The sequence below is a fragment of the Adiantum capillus-veneris genome, chromosome 2 (genome assembly GCF_014529385.1).
Source record: "Adiantum capillus-veneris isolate H3 chromosome 2, ASM1452938v2, whole genome shotgun sequence".
NCBI lineage: Eukaryota > Viridiplantae > Streptophyta > Polypodiopsida > Polypodiales > Pteridaceae > Adiantum > Adiantum capillus-veneris.
In genome coordinates, this window is record NC_140932.1 from 161,696,044 (window position 1) to 161,717,618 (window position 21,575).

At 42.9% G+C, this 21,575-nt stretch overlaps 1 protein-coding gene across 4 annotated transcripts in view; it reads right to left on the minus strand.

Moving 5' to 3' along the window:
- Window positions 1–12,142: 12,142 nt before the first annotated feature.
- Window positions 12,143–21,575, minus strand: part of LOC147463975 (Beta-ketoacyl synthase) — a 48,958-nt gene continuing 39,525 nt past the window's right edge. For 3 of the 4 annotated variants that reach the window (XM_086492106.1, XM_086492096.1, XM_086492114.1), the window contains exons 7-14: window positions 15,434–15,514; window positions 15,329–15,362; window positions 15,135–15,201; window positions 14,100–14,176; window positions 13,803–13,863; window positions 13,645–13,727; window positions 13,497–13,568; window positions 12,143–13,120 (exon numbers count right to left, since the gene is read on the minus strand). In XM_086492106.1, coding sequence (XP_086348232.1) covers window positions 12,956–13,120; window positions 13,497–13,568; window positions 13,645–13,727; window positions 13,803–13,863; window positions 14,100–14,176; window positions 15,135–15,201; window positions 15,329–15,362; window positions 15,434–15,514 — 640 coding nt within the window. In that variant the 3' untranslated portion in view covers window positions 12,143–12,955. Of the gene's footprint in view, window positions 13,121–13,496; window positions 13,569–13,644; window positions 13,728–13,802; window positions 13,864–14,004; window positions 14,177–15,134; window positions 15,202–15,328; window positions 15,363–15,433; window positions 15,515–21,575 lie in introns of those variants that run through there. The other variant, XR_015185519.1, reaches the window with a different exon arrangement.

Consider the following 21,575-nt stretch of genomic DNA (forward strand, 5'->3'; position numbering starts at 1 on the left):
AAGAAACCCTAATCGTGTCGCCTGGCTCTGTTGCATTTGTCAGTTCTTTTTCTGGATCTTTGCGCAGTGTGTTTCAAATGCGTACGGATTTTTTCAAAGGTTTTTTCTCAGTACAGTTTAGCAGCAAAGTATACAAAGTCTCTACATTTAATGTAAAGTTCATTTAGCAGGTGAATAGAAGGTCTTTTTCAGTTCAGCAGCAAGTGTACAAAGTTTTGTAGTGTTCAAGCATCTAGGAGGTTTCAATTCACATAGGGTTTTGAAGCGAATTTGTTCTTTCGTGACTGAGTTGGCCTCCGATCTCGATCATATTTATAAACGCAGGAAACAGATGGCCGCAGAATCCTCGAAAATGGGTGAAATCCGAGCTTGTTTGTTGGAAGACTTTGAAGGTGCGCGAAACGCCTAGGAGGGTTAGGAGCCCACCACCAAGGTGCTTATCCCAATTCAAGCTCTCATGGACCCAATGGTGCAGTATGCTCTCAATGCGGTTATTTTGTTCTTTCTGGGCAAGATGACCACTGTGCAAGACGTGGGTCAGTGGGTAGATTCTCTTCTTAAACTCCAGGCTATCCGGGGTGTCTACTTTGGAGCCAGAGGATTCTATGAAGTCTTGTTGGCTGACACTGACACCCGTAACATGTTGCTTGAATCATCTCCTTTGTTTTTTGGTACTCAGATGACACATGTAGTGCCATGGGCTCTTACTAAAGATTATCAAAGCCTTATCCGTCGCAAGTGCCCAGTATGGGTCGAAATAGTTGACTTTCCGCGCACCTGGCGACACTTTCTTCCTGTGCTTGCTTTTCGCTTGGGGAAAGTAATATGTCCTCCTAAACTTGATTCCAATACAAATAGGTTTTGTGTGTTTTGGGACAGGGATGTTACCACTCCTCAAGGTATTACTGTTAACTCGGGGGACCCTCTTATTGGCAAGCGTCCTTTCAAGCTCAAATGGGGAAGATTTGTGAATTAATGTTTTCGTTGTGGGAAATTTGGACACATGCAATCTGAATGTCCTGAGACTCATTTACAGCCTCCTCCTTCAATTGTTCTGCAGCTTGTTGTTTCCAATGGAAAAGAGGACTCTAATTCGAGATCAACTTCCATTGGGGCCTCTTCCTTGCCTGATGTACCACCTCTGGATAAAGGAAAAGTTAAATCTGTTGGTTCCCTTAACTGTCAAAGCAAAGGAAAGTTTGCCGCAGCTCAGGAGACGCGAAATAAGGGCAAAACTGTGGATCCTAGGGAAGAATCTCCTTGAATAACCCCTAAGAAGACTGTTAAAATGCTCTTGCAGCTTTCTTCTTGTAACTATGTACCTCTTGCGGTGAAATCTGCAATGCAAAAGTCTGTAATGGCAATCGTACGCTTGCGGATGCATGGAATAAGGTGGTGCACTCTTACAGAGATGCAGTGATTCATGGGGTTTCTTCATCACCTGTAGGTGTTCTTTCTATTGATGCAAGTATGGAGGATGATCTAGTTGAGCCACGGTCTATTGATGTTGATGTACCTATGGACACGTCTTCTTAGTTTTTCTTTTTCTTTTGCCTTTGTACATATCTCCTTGATGCATAGTTGTGTTAAATGCATTTCATACAATGTGCGCGGGTTGTGCAGCCCTGATAAATGGAGATTAACCTAGCAGTATGTACATACATGTAAGGCATACATTATTGTTTTTCCATAACATAATCAGCATGAATTTGCTAAGCAATGTTCGTATTTTGCGGGATACCGGATAGCATATGCTAGTTTAACGGGCTATTCATGAGTTTTGATGATAGTTAGACATGAGTTGCAGCTAGTTCTTGCGTACAATGATCCAGCGGGTCGTTGGATGGTGGTTGAATGTACAATTGATGGCCAAACTTATGAATTTGGGGATATCTATGCGCACACAGCCTCGGGACCACGTGCTGTGTTATGGCGTGCGATCTCTTCTTATCCTTGGCTTTTCAATGCCCCTCTTTGTGGTGATTTTAACAATGCACCTGCTTCATTTAATAATACCATAGGTCAGTTGCACATGTTGGGTGTGGAAGTGCACACCTGGGCAGATCTTGTAACATGCACACGGATGTTGGATTTGTTGACCTTTTTGCATCCGGATGTTTATGGGTAGACTTTCCAGCATAATGCGCACGATTAGATCGGTGGTATGTCCTTAACATGCAACAATATGATGAGTATGTATGCGAGATGCGCATTGACCACACCTTCCTGTTATCTGATCATGTCCCAGTTATGATGACATTGCATTTTGGGCGACTGTAGGGGGATCAATTTCTCTCTAGGAAACGTTTGTTGCACATCAATAATGCATATCCTTCGCATGAGATGTTTTGTGATATGATTCATGATATTATTCCCCCACTGATTGACCAAATGTATTTGGATCCTGACATCGCTTGGTATCGTTTCTTCATGAGTGTGCAATGTGTGATTCAGGATTATGGAAAGCACCATATGCTTCAGTTATGTAGGGATGTTGAGGATGCTAAACATGTTTGTCAAGAGCTACAAATTTTGGCTGATATATGTCCTTTGACTGGATGTGATTTGACGGCGCTTTGCAATGCTCAAGTATGTCTACAACGTAATGATAAACGCAAACTTGATAAATGGCAGACTCGTGCTCGACATCAAGCGTTTGTAGACAAGGGATTTGCTTCGAAACACTTTTTTCAGCACCGCCATCATTCAAGGGCCTCTCATGCCATTAAGACAGTAATGCTCCAATTAGGCTCTTGGACAGCCTCCAAACGTGAGCTTGCTGATGCCATGACGTCGCATTTTGGAAATATATTTTTTGTTCCTCCTCCAGCTTCGATTGAAGCTCATTGTGCCCGTCAACTTCTATTATCTACGGTGCATGCAATTCTCTCACCTCATGATGCACAAGCAATGGAGGTGGATTTTATTGAAAATGAATTGCATTCAACATTGATTACTCTTGGCCGTTGGCGTTCCCCTGGTTGGGATGGGCTCACTGTGGAATTTTTCATCTCTTGCTGGGAGTCCTTGAAAGAGCCTTTGCTCTATAAGATGATGCGGCGTGGAGTAAGCAAAATTTTCCATTGTCTTGGAAAGAAGGCTTGTTGAAATTATTGCCCAAACAGGAGCTTTGCCAGCATTTCTCTCATTGGCGCCAATTACTCTTATGCCGGTCATTTACAAAATATTGGCGAAGATGATTGTGCATCGCATTATAGAGCCTCTTCTGGCGGGTATCCATCCTGCTCAGTATGGCTTTATCCCTCGTCGCCAGATAATGGATAATTTGGCTAGTGTCTTGATTGGAATGGAATATGCCAAATACACCCAACATGCCAAATACACCCAACAAGATGTTCTCGTGATGCAAGTGGACATTGAAAAATCCTTTGATACCGTACAGTGTGATTTCATTGCTGACACAATGCGAGTCCTTGGATTCGGTCCTAAAATAGCAAATGTTGTATTTCTCATGTATGCTCACAGTACGTCGTCTGGCCTTCTTGATGGTGTGATGACCGATCCTTGGCCACTGGGATGCCATGTCAGGCAGGGTTGCCCCCTCAGTGCTTTATTGTATGCCATTGCCACCCACCCCTTGTTGATGTATTTGGATCACTTGGTTTCCCTTGGCCGTCTTCACGGATTGCAATTGCCCACTGGGAATGATTTTATTGGACAGGCTTATGCTGATGACTCCATATTCATGCCTCGAAATAATCAAGATGATATGCGGGAGATTATGCAGGCTTTGGATACATTTGGGCTTGCGGCAGGCCTTAAGGTCAGTTTCAGAAAATCCAAACTCCTACCTCTTAATGCAAGTGACTGGCATCATCTCTTGTGGCCTGGGAAGATACTTGATTCTCACGTGATCATCAGACACTTGGGGTATCCTATTGGGTGGTCTGTAACCAATACCCAGCAAGTGGATTGGGTTATGAAAAGACTACATGTCAAATTGCATTATTGGAAACTGTCCACTTGGCCGTTACATGTTCGGCTCCGTATTGTTTAGAGCATAATGATGACATATGTCCAGTTCTATTTGCCATTGTTACATTGGCCTCGTCCTCGCCTCCACTCGATTATGTTTGATATTCTATCTCATTTTTGGCGTACCGATTCCCGAAAGAAAGGCCTTCATTTGTTATCTATGGAGAAGCTCTGCAGTCCGAAGCGTTTTGGGGGGCTTAATATTTTGGATCTTCGTTGCCATGTTATAGCAAGGAAGGCCATGTCGTTACCTACTCTTGCTCAGCAATCTTAGCCATGGACAGTCATGGTTTCCTCACTTTGTTAGTATGTTGTCACACCCGCCTTTGGTCACTGGCGAACCTCCCTTTGGGAGATTGTATTTGGCAAGATGGATGGTTGTATTCCTGGTTGCTTGGTCACCTCGAGTTTACTCATTGCTTGGAAAACTGTTACGGCTCATCTTTCATGGCATGGCAGACATCCAAATGGGAATTCAATACGCTTGGAAAGCATTCATTGGAGTAGGGCATTCTCACTTACTCTTGTTGATCGCTCGCCACGTCAAGCATACTTCCTTTCTTGTCGGGGCATATGTACGATGGACGATGTGGTTGACACGTCTGGGATTATGCTTTCTTTCTCCCAAGAGACTGAACGCTTTAGTTTGGGTGTGCATTATCGTCAGATTTGGAAAGAGCTTCAGCTCATGCTGGCTGTTTTCTTGTCTGTTCCGCCCTTGGCCAATGAAAGCCGTATGACGGATTGGACTTTGTGGGAAACCTCTTTTGATGCCATTTCTGCTAGCAACATTTATGCCTCTCCATGTCATTCATGGATGGCTGATCATTGCAATGTGTTATGGTCATTGCATAAATCTGATCGATGGTGGAGAAAGGCTCTTGCTCCGATTTGGAAGAGACATTTGCTTCTGAAGGAACGTCTGTTTTTTTGGCGCTGCTTATTGGGAGTTCTCCCTGTTGGAACTCTCCTTGCTGTGCGTCGCATCAGATCTTCTTGAGTCAAATGTTCAGCTACTACTGAAGAGACTATCATGCACCTGCTTTGGGATTGTCGCTTCACAAGGACTTTCCTTGCCCACATCTCATCATGTATGCGCCTTCGATTTCCCTCGGAGACTTTCCACAAACGGTTTTGGGCTTTTGGCATCCTCTCAACTTCCCTTCAATGTTTTGACGCTTTCTTCACTTGGGTCACATTCTGGTCCTTCTAGTCTTTGTGGCGCCAACGCAATCTTAGCATGTTCCATCAGCAAGAAACTAATCTTTTTCCTTTCTTCAAGAAATCGCTTAGGCAATCCTTACATTTTGCCTTGATGTTGGGGACATATCCCTCGATATCTTGCAGCTTTCCTATGTTTGCTTCTAGGTGCCTTTACATTGTGGAACGCTTCTGTGTTCTTTCCTTTGTATCTATTTTCTGATGGTTTTCCTCACTTTGAGGTTTCCCATTTGTAAATAAATCGAATCAGATTTACAAAAAAGAAAAAAGTGTGTGTGTGTGTGTGTGTGTGTGTGTGTGTGTGTGTGTGTGTGTGTGTGTGTGTGTGTGTGTGTGTGAGAGAGAGAGAGAGAGAGAGAGAGAGAGAGAGTTATCTTCCTAGAGTGATTGCAAGGACTATAGTTCACCCTCTCCACTTGTGTGCATACAGGCACTTAGACACACCTATTAATGTGTGTGCGCGCATGGACGCGTGTGTGTGACCCAATGGCCATGCTTTCCTTGGCCACAGCAACGCGCGGGTCACACACTGGTTATTATGAAGTGCCAAAATTGTGCTAAATTTGCAAAAGCATCTTTGCCTTTTACAATCCCTAAGAAAAGCTCAAATTTATCATGAAATCATAATAATACAACCCCTTGATTAAGCATGCACATACTCAAAACAATACAATCTCGTTACCTTGATTATCTAAGATCGATTTGGAGAAATGAGCAAGGAGAGTAGTGCCACTTGGCTTCCTTTGATTGGATGGAAAATCGATGGTGTACACAGAAAGTGGTTAAAGCAATTGTTTAAAAAAAGCGCATGAAATGCGTCCCCGTCGACTCCGCAGAGATAGTCTCAGAGAGAGAGAGAGAGAGAGAGAGAGAGAGAGATCAGAGAAGCAATTGGCGCACACACGGCTCTGCATGCATTCCTTGCTCCACACACATCCGTTTTCTCTTGCAAGATCGCCAAGCAAGCAGCAATAAAGGCTACACAAGCAAAAATAAAGAGTAATAGAATGAGTCTTCAACATCGCCAAGCAAGCAGTAATAAAGGCTACACAAGCAAAAATAAAGAGTGACAGAATGAGTCTTTCTTTTGTGAGCTCACTTAAAGACTGTGCTAAGGAGAAGGTTTTGTACAAGGCAGTAGCATTCATGTTGATATTTGCGGTAGTGGGTTACTTGAAAAGAACATGTTGGGAAAAATGTTGGTCAGTATGTATGTCAAGCACCGCACAACAAATCTTTGACGAGGTTACTGTACAGGATGTCATCTTGTGGAACACATTGATTGCAAGATATGCCCAGACAGGGCTAGGAAGTTGTGGGTTGTTTTCACATGATGCTTAATGAGGGCCTGTCTCCAAACGCAATCACCTACGCGTGCATCTGAAAGGCATGCGCATTGTTGTATGCCAAATGTGCCACACTTCAGAAAGCACAAAAAGTGCTTGAGGAGCTTTTTATCCGGATGTTTTCTCTTGGAGTGCATTGATAGTTGGATGCGTGTAACAGGAGCAAGTCAAAAAGCTCAAGACTATTTTTAGTGGATGTAAAGCAAGGGCCTCTCCCTAGATGCAATCACATATAACGCATGCATCTTGACCTTCTCTACCAAGGCACTAGGATTCATGTTGATATTCGCGATAGTGGGTAACTTGAAAAGAATGCATACTTGGAAAAGTATGTATGTCAAGTGTTGTCAATGCGCAATCACCTACGCGTGCATCTGAAAGGCATGCGCATTGTTGTATGCCAAATGTGGTACACTTCAAAAAGCACAAAAAGTGATTGAGGATCTTTTTATCTCGAATGTTTTCTCTTGGAGTGCATTGATAGTTGGATGCGTGTAACAAGAGCAAGCCAAAAAGCTCAAGACTATTTTTAGTGGATGTAAAGCAAGGGCCTCTCCCTAGATGCAATCACATATAATGCATGCATCTTGACCTTTTGTACCAAGGCACTAGGATTCATGCTGATATTCGCGATAGTGGGTAACTTGAAAAGAATGCATACTTGGAAAAATGTTGGTCAGTATGCATGTCAAGTGTTGTCAGTGTGCAACATATCTTCGACGAGCTTAATGGTCTTGTGGAACACATTGATTGCAAGATATGGTCAGCAGAGATGCAATCACCTACGCATGCATCTTGAAGGCATGTGGCTCTACCCAAGATGTTGATATGGGCATAAATATTTGCTCAGATATTGTCGGCCAAGGGCTGATGCAAAAATTGTCGTTCTTGGCAATGCCTTGCTCCACACACATCCATTTTCTCTTGCAACACCTGCAAGCAAGTAGCAATAAAGGCTAGACAAGCAAAAATGGAGAGAAAGAGAACGAGTCTTTCTTTTGTGAGTTTACTCAAAGACTGTGTTAACGAGAAGGGTTTGTACCAAGGCAGTAGCATTCATGCTAATATTGCGATATTGGGTTACTTGAAAAGAATGCATACTTGGGGAAAATGTTGGTCAGTAAGTATGTCAAGTGTGGTGCACCTATCAACTCTTTGACAAGGTTACAGTGCGGGGTGTCATCTTGTGGAACACTGATTGCAGGATATGCCCAGACAGGGCTAGGAAGCTGTGGGTTGTTTTTAGCCGGTGCATAGCGAGGGCCTATCTCCAAACGCAATCACCTATGCGTGCATCTTAAAGGCATGCGCATTGTGGCTCTACACAAGATGCTGATATAGACACAAAAATTCACGATGATATTGTTAATCTAAGGTTGCTGAAAAGAGATGTCGTGCCAATCTGTTTTCAGCAGATGCAAAGCAAGGGCCTCTCTCCAGATGCAATCACCTACGTATGATGATTCATGTGTCTCTACGCAAGATGCTGATGCGAAGGGAGGGCCTCCGCCCATATGCATCTTGAAGGTATGTGAATCTACGCAAGATGTTGATATGGGCTTAAAAATTTATTCTGATATTATTACTGAGGGGTTGTTGCAAAAGATTGTTGTGCTTGGCAATGCCTTGGTCGATATGTATGCCAAATGTGGTGCGCTATGTAAAGCACAAAAAGTTCTTGAGGACCTTCTGTCCAGAATGTCGTCTCTTGGAGTGCATTGGTTGTGGGATATGCACAACAGAAGCAAGGCCAGAGAGCTCTAGGCTGATTTCCTCAACGGATGCAAAGCGAGGACTTCTCTCCAGGTGAAATCATATATGCGTGCATCTTGAAGGCATGTGGCTCTATGCAAGATACTGATATAGGCATAAAAATTCTTGCTAATATTGTTAGTCAAAGGCTGTTGAAAAAGGGTATCGTGCTTGACAATGCCTTGGTTGACATGTTTGCTGAATGTGGTGCCCTTAAGAGAGCACAAAAAGTGCTCAAGGAGCTTTCTATCCAGAGTGTGGACTCTTTGAATGCACTAATTGAAGGATTTGCGACAGAGGGGTATGGCCAAAAAGCTCTAGTCAATTTTCAGTAGATGCAAACCAGATGCAATCACCTCTTGAAAGCATGTGGCTCTACGCAAGATGCTCATATAGACACAAAATTTCACGATGATATTGCTAGTTAAAGACTATTGAAAAAAGACGTCATACTTCACACTGCCTTCGTCGATATGTATGCCAAGCACTGATTGCGGGATATGCACAACAAGAGCAGGACCAGAAAGCTCTAGGCTGTTTTCAACGGATGCAAAGTGGGGGCCTCTTTCCAGATGAAATCACCTACGCGTGCATCTTAAAGGCATGTGGCTCTATGCAGGGTGCCGATATCAAAATTCACTTTGTTAGTCTCAGGTTGTTGCAAAAAACTGTTGTGCTTCGCAATGCCTTGATCAATATGTAGGCCAAATTTGGTGTACTTTAGGGAGCACAGAAAGTGCTTGAGGACATTCTTGATCTGGAATGTCTTGTTTTGGAGTGCATTGATTACGGGATATGTGCAACATGAGCAGGACCAAAAATCTCTACACTATTTTTAGTGGATGCAAAGCGATGGCCTCTCTCCTGATGCAATTACATACGCACGTGCATCTTGAAGGCATGTTGCTCTACGCAAGATGCTGATATGTGCATAAAAACTCACACAGATATTGTTAGTCAAGGAATGTTGAAAAAGATGTCGTGCTTGGGAATGCCTCGGTTGACGTTGTTGCATCTTCCCACCAGTATGTGTTGCTAGATGTGGTGCACTTTAAAAATTCACTTCTGATATTATTAGTTCGAGGATTGTTGCAAAAACTATCGTGCTTGGAAATGCCTTGATCGATATGTATGCCAAATGTGGTGCACTTCAGAAAGCACAGAAAGTGCTTGAGGAGCTTCCTGTCCGGAACGTCGTCTCTTGGAGTGTATCGATTGCGGGATATGCACAAGAGGAGCATGGCATAATTCTTTAGGTTGTTCTCAACAGATGCAAATCCAGGGCCTCTCTCCTAATGCAATCATGTACGCTATAACTTGAAAGCATGTAGCTCTATGCAAGATGTTGGTATGGACATAAAAATTCACACTCATATTGTTAGTCCGGGGTTGTTGAAAAAGATGTTGTGCTTGGTAATGCCTTGATTGACATGTTTGCTAAATGTGGTGCAATTTAGAGAGCACTAGAACTTCTCGCAAAGCTTCTCGCCCGAAGCTAGAATGCATTGATTGCAGGATTGAGTTTACGATGATCTTGTTAGTCAGAGCACACCACAGCCGGGGAGAGAGAGTATATCAGCAATGGTTGAACTAGCTTCCTCTCCAGAATCTTGTCTCTTCGAGTGCATTGATTGTGGGATATGCCCAACAAGGGTAGGGCCAGGAACCTCTGGACTGTTTTCAGCATATGCGAAGAGAGGGCCTCAAGCTCCAAATGCAATCACCTACACATGAGGGTTGAAGGCATCTCGCATCATGCTCCTGTCAATGCCCAACAAGTCTTTGACGATCTTGCTATGCGGGATGTCGTCTTGTGGAATGCTGTGATCTCCTAGCACTAGGCTATTTTCAGCAGATGCCAAAAGAGAGGGCAGCTCTCCTAAATGCAATCACCTACGCTTGTATCTTCAAGGCATGTGGCATTATGCAGATGCTGATATGGGCAAAAGAATTCACGATGATATTGTTAGCCAGAGGTTGTCGAAAAAAACGAGGTACTTGGCACTGTCTTCGCATGTATACCAAATGTGGTACACTTCAGAAAGCTCAAAAAGTGCTTGAGGAGCTTACTGTTCGGAGTGGCATCTCTTGGAATGCACTGAATGCAGGATATGCATAAGAGGACCTGTGGACTGTTTTCAACAGATGTGAAGCGAGAACTATCTCCAGATGCAATCGCCTACGTGTATATCTTAAAGGCATATAGCTCTACGCAAGATGTTGATATGGACACAGAAATTCATGATGATATTGTTACTCAGATGCTATTGAAAAGAGATGCCATGCTGACACTCCCTTGGTCGATGTGTATGCCAAATGTAGTGCACTTGAGAAAGCACAATTAGTGCTCGAGGAGCTTTTTGTTTGGAACAGCATCTCTTGGAATGCACTGATTTTGCGGGCTACGCACAACAAGAGTAGGGCTAGAAAGCTCTAGGATGTTTTCAACAAATGCATAGTGAGCCTTTGTCCAGATGCAATCACCTACATATGCATCTTAAAGGCATGCGGCTCTGCGTAAGATGCTGATATGGGCACAAAAATTTACAATTTCTTTGTTTGTCTGAGGCTTTTGAAAATAGAGGTCATGGTTGACACTCCCTTGGTCGATATGTATGTCAAATGTGGTACGCTTCAGAAAGCATAAAAAGTGCTTGAGGAGCTTCTTGTCCGGAATGTCGTCTCTCGAAACGCACTGATTACGAGATATACGCAACAGGAGCAGGGACAAAAAGCTTTGGGCTGTTTTTAGCGGATGCAAAGCGAGTGTATCTCTCACCATTCAATCAACTAATGCAAGGAAGCCCTGGAATGGCTTGCTTGGTCAACTTTCTTTTGATATACTTCGAGGCATTCTTGTTCAAGCTGTAGCAAAATCTTTTCTCTCTCTCCATGGCTTTCTCCAACTTCATCCCATATGTACTATCAACGAGGCTATCAAAAACCTTAAATATGTTGACATGCTAGCAAGTAGTAAGCAGAAGGGAGGAGGACCTTGCTGGAGTTGTAACATCATACTTGTTGCATACTCATGCCTGTAAGATGACCCCGCTACACTGACATTGGGTTAAAACAACATTCAACTTGAGAAAGCAAAAGAGCAAACCTACAACTCATGTAGTAGAGAGCCACACTTACACTTCAGAGAGCACCAAAACTTCTTGAAAAGCTTCCTATCCAGAGTGTGGACTCTTGGAACGCACTGATTGCAAGATTTACCCCACAGGGGGCAAGCCAGAAGGCTCTAGTCTGCTTTAGACATATTTGAAGTGATAGCTCTAATCTGTTTTCAACAGATTCGAAGTGATGGCCTCCCTCATGATTGCAAGATTTGCTCCAAAAGGACAACGCCAGAAAGCTCTAGGTTGTTTTCAGCAGATACGAAGCAAGGATTCTTGAAGAAAGATGTCATGCTTGGCCGTATTTTGATCAATATGTATGTCAAATGGAGTGCCCCAAAGACTACGAATTTGTATGTGTGCATGTGACTCTACCGACAAACGATACGACGGACTCAATATCAATCGACGTGTTTGCAAAAGTCGCAGAATGGATGACGATGGTAGAATGTATACTCATGAGAAGATGGCGAAACAATGCAAGGAAGGTCTAGAAGCGGCTCCATCCAAGATTGTGCGTTGATCTGTACAACCAATACCAAAGGTACATTTATATTCCGTATTTTGATTTCTTTTGTGTGATCTCAAAAGTACTTAAATTAAATCATGTACACATTTAAGCAATAAGTTTACATCATTTTTATTCAAAAGATTGTAGATGAAGGTGACAGGCTGAAGAATTTTTGTGATGCCCAACAAAGGAACATAGACACAATACGCCACAGCAAGGCAACATGGAATAATACATGTCTTCATAAAACATCGATAGTGAGTTCTTCCTTGTAAAGTTGTAGTATTTTTACAATAAGAAAGTCCCTCCAACACTAGAGGAGAAACATAAGTCCCCCTTCAACACTGAAGGGAATAAAAGTGACGGGGAAAGGACACGTTCCCTACGATATTATTATAAATGTGGAGAACGATGCCAACTCCACACCATACATATGTATAGTTTTCTCTTTTTTTCATAGGCACGAGCATCGTAAATGCACGAAATGCATCCTGTTTTGTTTTTATTATAATGTGAAACTATTTACATTCATACATCTTTTCATGCAAAATCTCATTTGTGATGCGAGGTCATAGAGCTTTTGGCGAAAGCTTCGAGGAGAGATGCTATGGAGCCATCATCACGAGCTACGCCAGGCGGTAAAATCTGCAGAGTGGGTCAATCAAGGCAAACTAGTTTTGGCATGGTGGAAGACAAACTTCATATCGTATTGTTGGAAATGTACAATATTACGTGTCCCAAAAAACAATGAACAATGGTGTTTTGATAAAACATTTTAAGCACAAAATACTCATTCCATTGGTCAAAGCATTTAGTAAGGCTTGCACACGGTGCATTTGAAGAAGCTTGTGCCCTGGTCGCTCTCCTGTTGAAGGGATGTTTGAGGACTGGTTGAAGGCAAGCACGTCATCGAGCTGGTTTAAGAGTCTCGGTCATGGACAGGACAAAATTTCTCCAAGCAAGCATTGATCAAATTTCTCTTCAGGAATTTGAAAAGCCTGCAACATGCATCAGGGCCTGCCTGTGAAAACTAGGGATGAGTTCGTACCACCAAAACCAAAAGAGTTCGAAAGGACTGCATCGATGGACTTGGAAGTAGCAAAGACTAGTGGTGTGAATTGTCCACAAAAAAGAGGATCGGGTGTCTCGAGGTTGAGAGTGGGTGGCGCAATACCCTGCCATGAAAAAATCTGGTTGAGCAAGCAAGTGGAGAACTTAGTACGACGTGTGGTCTTGATTGAGCATGCACACATACAGGACACGTGGTCTCGACTGAATGTGCACAAATATGTGAATCTACTATGATGTAGCCTTCTAGCAAAAACCTCTGAGGAAATACCACCGCACTTCAGAGCTTGTGATATTCACTGATAAAAAGGAAGCAAAGCTTGTAGATCAAGTAAGTGAAGAACTTAGTACCCATGTGCACAATACAGGATAGACAATCTTGACAGAGTGCATGCCTCAAAGTGGCATGAAACACTGCCATATTTCAGAGCTTGTGATGGTAACTTATAAAGAGGAAGCAACGGTATAGAAGTTCCATCTTACATGATAAAGAGCAAGAACTGAGAAAATTGCCTCAACTGCTCCTGCCGCCCCCAGCAAATGACCCGTTGCACCCTGACACATTAAACCATTAGAGTAGCAAAGAACAAAGGCTGCAAAAAGCATCCTCTATAGGCACTTGCAATCTCACTTTTGTCGAAGATAAAGCAAGATGGCCACAGTTAGCATGTTCTCCAAAAAGTTCCTTTATTGCTCTCGTCTCTACCGCATCACCTGCCCCCAAAAAAAGAAAGTGTGTAAGATACCTGTTACCAGAAAACCCAAAAATGATTCAGAGGGACTTTATACCCAAAGGTGTGGAGGTCGCATGCGCATTGATGTAGTCCACTTGTTCTGGTTTCAGACCTGCCTGGAAGTAATAACATTTTTAAACAAACAGAGTGTCAAGCAGCCCACACAATCTTCATCCTAGATTGAGAAGAATAAATTTGCCTATAATCAAAGTTTTGGACAATGCCTATGCACCTACAAGGTTCACAGTATTTCTCACCTAAAAAGCTTCTGTTTTTTCTGTGTTTTATCCCTTACTAACGATTCTTCATATGTTACGGGAAGCTTGAAACTCCCAAAACAAAGAGAGTGAACCTGATTCAAAGCTCTTTGCATAGCTAAAAAGGCTCCCCTTCCACTTTCATGCGGCTGTGTTATATGATGTGCATCACCTGCAAACATCAAGATTGGACTTCATAGATAAGGCTTTGGGTCAGCCGAAGTTGTAAAAATTCTGCTCCAAAAAAACAACCCACAAGCATTTATTTTTCCCCTCCACATCCACCGACGAACATAGTCAACATCAAGAGCCAGCTCACAGATACCCATATGGGCCATCCAGCTCACATGATGGAATATCGTTTGTAAGCAATCAGGGGAATCCATTGAATAGAAGCATCCTCAATGTGCAAACATGGAAAAGCTTGTGCTAGATGCTCAGTACAGAACAGAGAATTGGTTCCACCAGGCCAACACAAGAACTGCTACTTTCTTGACTCAAAGTGCAATAAGTGATATTCTTGCAGAGAACTCTTCATTTGACGCCACTACTTTTATATGGACGAGTTGCATGCACTTACAAAGATGAATGGAGTTGCAAAAATATGGGTCCACTTGTTAAAACATTAGGGTGGCCTATTTAAAACGCATATTGAGACACTACTCCCGACTCGAATAACAATGTTGTGCTTAGTTTTGAAGGTAGCCTCAAACAGTCTCAGAAATTCAAGAACAACAAAAACCATCTTGCTGTAAGCAGGAACAAGCTATTCCTGGCAGTTATCCTTGTTGAAAATAAACCTCACCAATTTAACCTTTGTTATGGCATCTACTTAAGCCTTGATGGTGCTCTAGTATGTTGCACACTTGTAAATAGTCTCCAAATATCATGAACAACAAAACCCATTTTGCTGTAGGCTCAGAGATGCGATTCCTGATGTCAACATACTGAGTTTCTATCAGGACTCTAGAGATGCAAGGCTCAGCCATAATGAAGCCTAGTATTATAGAGCAGTTATTGCCTCTCTCCACATCACTTGTGCATGCTGACACCAAAAACTTTTCACATATTGCCTTCCAAGTGGGGCACGACACCAAATTTCAAGAACTAATGCATGTTATCTTGCCTACCTGACATTCCATAACCTCGTATTTCAGCATAAATTTTTGCACCACGATGACGTGCATGTTCAAGCTCCTGGAAACTCAGACACAGATTCATAGAAAATCAAACAAAGGCTTGCACAATGGAAGCTTACAAATTGACGGAAACAAATCACAGTGGATGTGGCTGCACAATCAATCATGGTAAGACATCTACTTGCCTCTAAAACCATGATCCCTGCCCCTTCACCTATCCTGCAAAACAGCAGTACATGTCACCTAAAAGTAACTAAGAAAACATCATAACTTCATTTATATATGCATACACGAATCCATCACGGTTGGTATCGAATGGCCTAGAGGCCTTTTCTGGCTCATCATTGTACTTTGTACTTAAAGCTTTGGCCCTGCATATGTACACCAAAAAGCTGACGCAGTTCAGCAACAATACGACCCTTCAATGAACTTCAGCATTCAGTTTCAAAGCATTCGTTTAAGTACACTTGTGGATGAGATTTTATTTTCTCATGTAAGTTTCCTACTTCAACTCATTTCGGCAGGGCCCAGGCATACATTCAAGTTGACCTAAACTTCATGGCTCATTCCATTACTGCTTTTTGTAACCATGTGAAGACATTTCAATAGCTTTGCAGACAATTTCTATGTAGGCTTCATCTCAGAGATACAGAATGTTCTCGGTTGAAATATTTTCCTGACTGTGGCAACCAGCATGTCTAGTCAGATGGAAGTTGTCAATGCACTAATATATAGCAGTTAACCAACCACCAGGATTAAAAGGTCATCCATGTCAATCTCACAATTCATGAGAAGCATGTTAAATGATTCCCACCTAGCATACCACACATATGGATGGTTGCCACAGGATGCACATGAAAAACAAACTGACAGAACTATGCAATAGCGAGGTGTTAATACGTATAAGAGCTTTCATCCACTATTGTGTGCCATGTAACAGATTTTGGGCATAAGCTGGCTACTTTCTCTCTCTTAAACTACAAAATCTGGTGTTCTTTTTCTCTGTAGGTTCTGTTTTGGGATTGCTGTTGGCATTAGTGGAAAACTAATCAGTTCCATGGTATTTGCAAACTACATAACAACTGCAAACAAATTGTCCCCAAACAGAAAATAGACTAGCCAACATGGGATTAAGCGCCAAATTTATGAAAACTAATCAGTTCCATGGTATTTGCAAACTCATAACAACTGCAAACAAATTGTCTCCAAAACAGAAAATAGACTAGCCAACATGGAATTAAGCGCCAAATTTATGTGGAAGAAATTCCATAGATCAAACTACAAGGCTTAGCACTCAGATTTGGTGGCATCACTGCTAAAACCCAAATCTATTGACACAATCAGAGGTCTTCCTTCCACGGACTATCCTAGGCTTCAAGGGTCAATACTATGCATGATGGAGCTGATGGTTAAATTGCCTTGTGGAGAGTATTGACCAATATTGAAGCCCTGAAAAGTAGTGAGTCCTTGAAACTTCAAGCGATAGTATTGACCCTTGAAGCAACAGGTCATATTGATCCACAGGTCATGCATAGTATTGGCCCTTGAGCTGTCCTGGTGGTTTGGCCACTGATTAGTCTGGGAAGCTCCACAAGTTAGTATGAGAAGCCTAAAAGCTTGGGGATATAGTACATGGAGCAGAGAAAGACAAAAGAAAGAAATTGCACATTTGTCAAGCCAGCAGAGGACAAGTAACCATTTATTTAGAGGCTCTCCCTGTGTGTGTGTGTGTGTGTGTGTGTGTGTGTGTGTGTGTGTGTGTGTGTGTGTGTGTTGCTGTTTTTAGACTTATACTTATACACAAATACTTATACACAAAAGAACATAAATTCAAAAGACAGCTAACCATTTATTTAGAGGCTCTCCCTGTGTGTGTGTGTGTGTGTGTGTGTGTGTGTGTGTGTGTGTGTGTGTGTGTTTTGCTGTTTTTAGACTTATACTTATACAAAAAAGAACATAAACTTCAAAAGACAGCTGGCTTTAGACGAGGGACAATGATTAGCACAAAAACAACTCAATCTTTGATTCATTTTGTACATCATAGTGAGAATGAGGTATCATTCTAGTGTTTTCTACATAGTCAAGAACAACTTATTCTGAAGTGAAAGAGGCCAGGTTCGCGAGTGATGGACAACAACTTTGCCAAAAAGATCCCAAGTAAAGATAGTCCTCACCTGCATTCATATAAACAAGACAACAGATTCGATAGCGTTGAATACGTATTACAAGTGTCAACAAACCTATCGGTTGTTATCCATGTCCTACTTAAAACCTTTTTAACTTATACCTACCATCCATGTAGTGTTAAATATCAGCAAATATCCATTCTCAAAACAGTAAGCCAGAGATGAAAGTGACAAGACATCTTGCAGTAGGATACGCACCTGGTGGTATCCTGAACGAAGATCTATCTTTGTATGGCAGGCTGGAGTGTAGGTCGCCCCCCCTGAATCACTATCATCTTGCTTGTGCGCGTGTATGTATGTGTGTCATCTGCTGACGTGTCGAGCCACTGAAGACCAAGAGGGTTGGGCACCCTAGCCCTAGCCATAGCCAACCTGCAAATCCGGTCGAGGGGCCTAAACCCTAGCAAAAGCAAAAGAAGCAGGACTTACCAACTTACAAAGTCCCGTCGAGTGGCCCAATTACTAAAAAAGGTTTAGGATTAAAATCCTAACCCCCAACAAACTTATGGCACCTCATCCGATGGGGACTAAAATAAAGCCCTTCTCCCCCCCCCCCCCATGTAGTGTTAAATATCAGCAAATATCCATTCTCAAAACCGTAAGCCAGAGATGAAAGTGACAAGACATCTTGCAGTAGGATACGCACCTGGTGGTATCCTGAACGAAGATCTATCTTTGTATGGCAAGCTGGAGTGTAGGTCGCCCCCCTTGAATCACTATCATCCTCCTTGTGCGCGTGTGTGTATGTGTGTGTGTGTGTGTGTGTGTGTGTGTGCGTCATCTGCTGACGTGTCGAGCCACTAAAGACCAAGAGGGTTGGGCACCCTAGCCCTAGCCCTAGCCAACCTGCAAATCGGTCGAGGGGCCTAAACCCTAGCAAAAGCAAAAGAAGCAAGACTTACCAACTTACAAAGTCCCGTCGAGTGGCTAACCCTCAACAAACTCATGGCACCTCATCCGATGGGGCCTAAAATAAAGCCCTTCCCACCCCCACCCCCCCCCCCCCCCCCCCCCCCCAAAACCAAAAGACTTGCGTTAAAAAATGATGACTTGGCAGTTGTACGAACGCCCACATTTTGCACTGACTATTGAGATGGCAATTATACGGATTTCCACAAATTGCGTTGGTGGCTTTGGGCGCCAGCTTTTGGGACCAAATGCATTTGGATACGATGCTTTTCTGTAGTTTTAAACTTGTCTTAGTACCGATTTGAGATTGCTTGATTCTGGTTCGATGCTAGTTTCAATGGTTTGAAATGTACTCCCGAGAGGAGTACTGAAAAGAAACTTGGTGCTTGAAAATGTCTGAATATCTTCGCCTCAAGCTTTCTTGCGGGGAGTGTTCGTGTTGTTGGAAACCTCTGAACACGATGCAGGCTGGGTGTCTGGGTAGCGTTTTATTGTATGCTGGAAACCTCTAAACGACGCAGACCAGGTGTCTGGGGAGCGTTTAGTTATATGCTTGAAACCTCTGAACGACGCGGACCGGGAGTCCCGGGAGCGTTTAGTTGTATATTTGGAACCTCCAAGAGACGCAGGCTAAGGTCTTGAAAGCGTTTGGTTGTATCGGTCCTCTAAGCTCATGGCCCCGACCGTTTTAGGTTATTTGCGGGTGAGTAAGGAGGTAGTCGTTGAGTAGCTTCATGCCTAAGATCGTCTGTCTGGGAGGAGTGCTCACCGGCGCTATTTGTTGTGTCTTGTAACATGCATATGTAAGCATCTGTGTTGCATTGTGATGTGCCACTTCAGTGAAATTGCCTGGGTATGTAGTTTTAGTGCATCGAGACAGCAGAGCTCCAAAAGCAGTTAAACTCAAAAGCAAGGAGTTCCAAAAGCTTCTTGTTCCAAAAATCTGCCCAAGAAACAGTCAACGTAATTTACAAAAATCCGTACACCCTGCCACATCAGCACCTGTCAATGCAAAACGCGAAAATCCATACAATCTGCCATGTCAGCACTGTCAGCGTAAATCTCGAAAATCCGTACAATACTGCCACGTCAACTGTCAACGCAAAATCAGGGATTTTCGTACAGTCAACCACGTCATCACTTTGCCGTGTGTGTGTGTGTGTGTGTGTGTGTGTGTGTGTGTGTGTGTGTGTGCGCGCGCGCGCAGGTTGCACTGCCACGTCATCAATTTGTGACATACCCCCCTCTTGAGAGAATTGTAATCGCCCTCGATTACGCCTGCAAAAACAACCACAGGCCATAAACTAGTTCAGTAGACACTGACTCTAAGTACCGACGCACTAGACACGACACATCTAGCACTTGTACAAAGACGACAGACACATCACTGCACATGACATCACAGGACATCACATGACATTCAATCACACAAACATTCATTCCAAATCTTAGACCATGACTGTCAGCAACGTATTTGGTAACCACATCTAGATCCATTCCGGACCTCACTGATGTCGGGTTGACTAATCCCATATTGCGATAGAGATTTTTGACTCGAGCACTGTCGTGTCCAAGTAGTCATTTGCCTCAAGCACTGTCGTGTGCGAGAAATCTTTTCTGGGGATCCCAATCGATCACTAAGTTCATATTGAACAGAGTTCCATTGAATCAGTCGTGATTCATGACTCATTATCAGGTTCATTCGGGAACTGTCACTGCTCCAAAATCATCATCATCTCATTCTCAATCATATTGTCTGTTCACAGATAGAAGGTTCTTCCATATTAGTTTCATTCAAAATTTATGATACTTATCGGATTCATTCTGGAGCGGTCATTGCTCCCCATTGCATTCATCATCATCAATTTCACATGTTATCTCACACAACTAACAAGTTCTTCCAGACAACATTACTCTCATAAATCAATAATTATCTTCGGAAATTCCTATTTCAAAGTTCTCCATTCACACACTTAGTTTATACTGAACACAGTGTTCAATCATCTAGTCATCTCATCCGTCTAGAAGTCTTGATGCACCTAAATCCCTATGTAGCAATCTCATCCCGCAGGAACTCTTGATGCACTCACAACAGTATCTAGTCATCTCATTCATATGCGAATCTTGACGCACTAGAATCATTTAACATGCATCATCATTCATTCATTCAAATTCATCATTCTTATCTCGAATCGAAAGGATATCCGATTCGTTCCTAAGCTGTCTCGCTCTCGATCTCACCATCTCATCCTTGATTTCACTTGCAAAACAGGTAAGGAGACGGCTCACCTCGTTGCAGAAGAGTGGATGTCCAACTCCATGCTTCCCAATCCATACAGAAGCGAGTTCCCCGCTCTTGTTTCCGATTATCTGTGAGTAAAGCTTCCGCTTTTCTGCACTCGTCTGTCCTTTCAGCCTTCGTCTCTTCCTCAGAGGGGAATCAATGGCCTCATGCCATCTCAAGTGAATCTCATCAATCGGGTAATCTTCAGGTGTTTCGCAAATCTCGGGTCTCTTGAGTACTTCATCAATTTTTTCACACCCATGTCAACCTGCAGTGGACGCTTGTATTTTGCTCTGGCAAACTTTACCAAAAAAAAAATTGCCCAAATCTTCACTCTTTTCTTCAGTTCCTACGCTAGATTTTCAACGTAACCGTAATTTGCGAAAAATCCGTACAACCTGCCACGTCAGTAATTGTCAGTGCAAAACGTGGAAATCCATACAATCTACGACGTCACCACTGTCAGCATGTATCTCGGAAATCCGTATAGTACTGGCACGTCAGCTGTCAGCGCAAAATCAGGGATTTTCGTGTAATCAGCCACGTAATCACTTTGCCGCGTGTGTGTCTGGGTTGCATTGCCACACCATCAATTTGTGACACTGAGAGTAACCATTGCTTAGACTTCTTAATACTCCCACCGTAAATAACCACAAGGGTTCGGGCCATGAGTTTGAGCAAGCATTTTCAAACATCATTTCTCACTATTCCACCCGAGAGTAAAATCACCAATAATTGAAACCAGTATTAAATCCAAAGTCAAACAGTTCAAATCGACACCAAGACATCCAATTTCAAACAAATCCCAAACAGGATCACCAAACAAGTTTTCAAATAGAACTCAAACTTGAAAAGAAATCTCGACCATCATTCGAGCTCAAAAAGACGACTGGCTTTCCATCCTGAAACCTGTACCAAGATTAGGGTTATATTTCTTCCATAAGGTTGTAGCTGACCGCAGCATGGTCCATAAGCTGTTGAATAGTCGAAACCAACCTCGACAGAAGGTGTTCTTGTGGCAGCCCCAAGATATATCAATCACACTAGACCTCC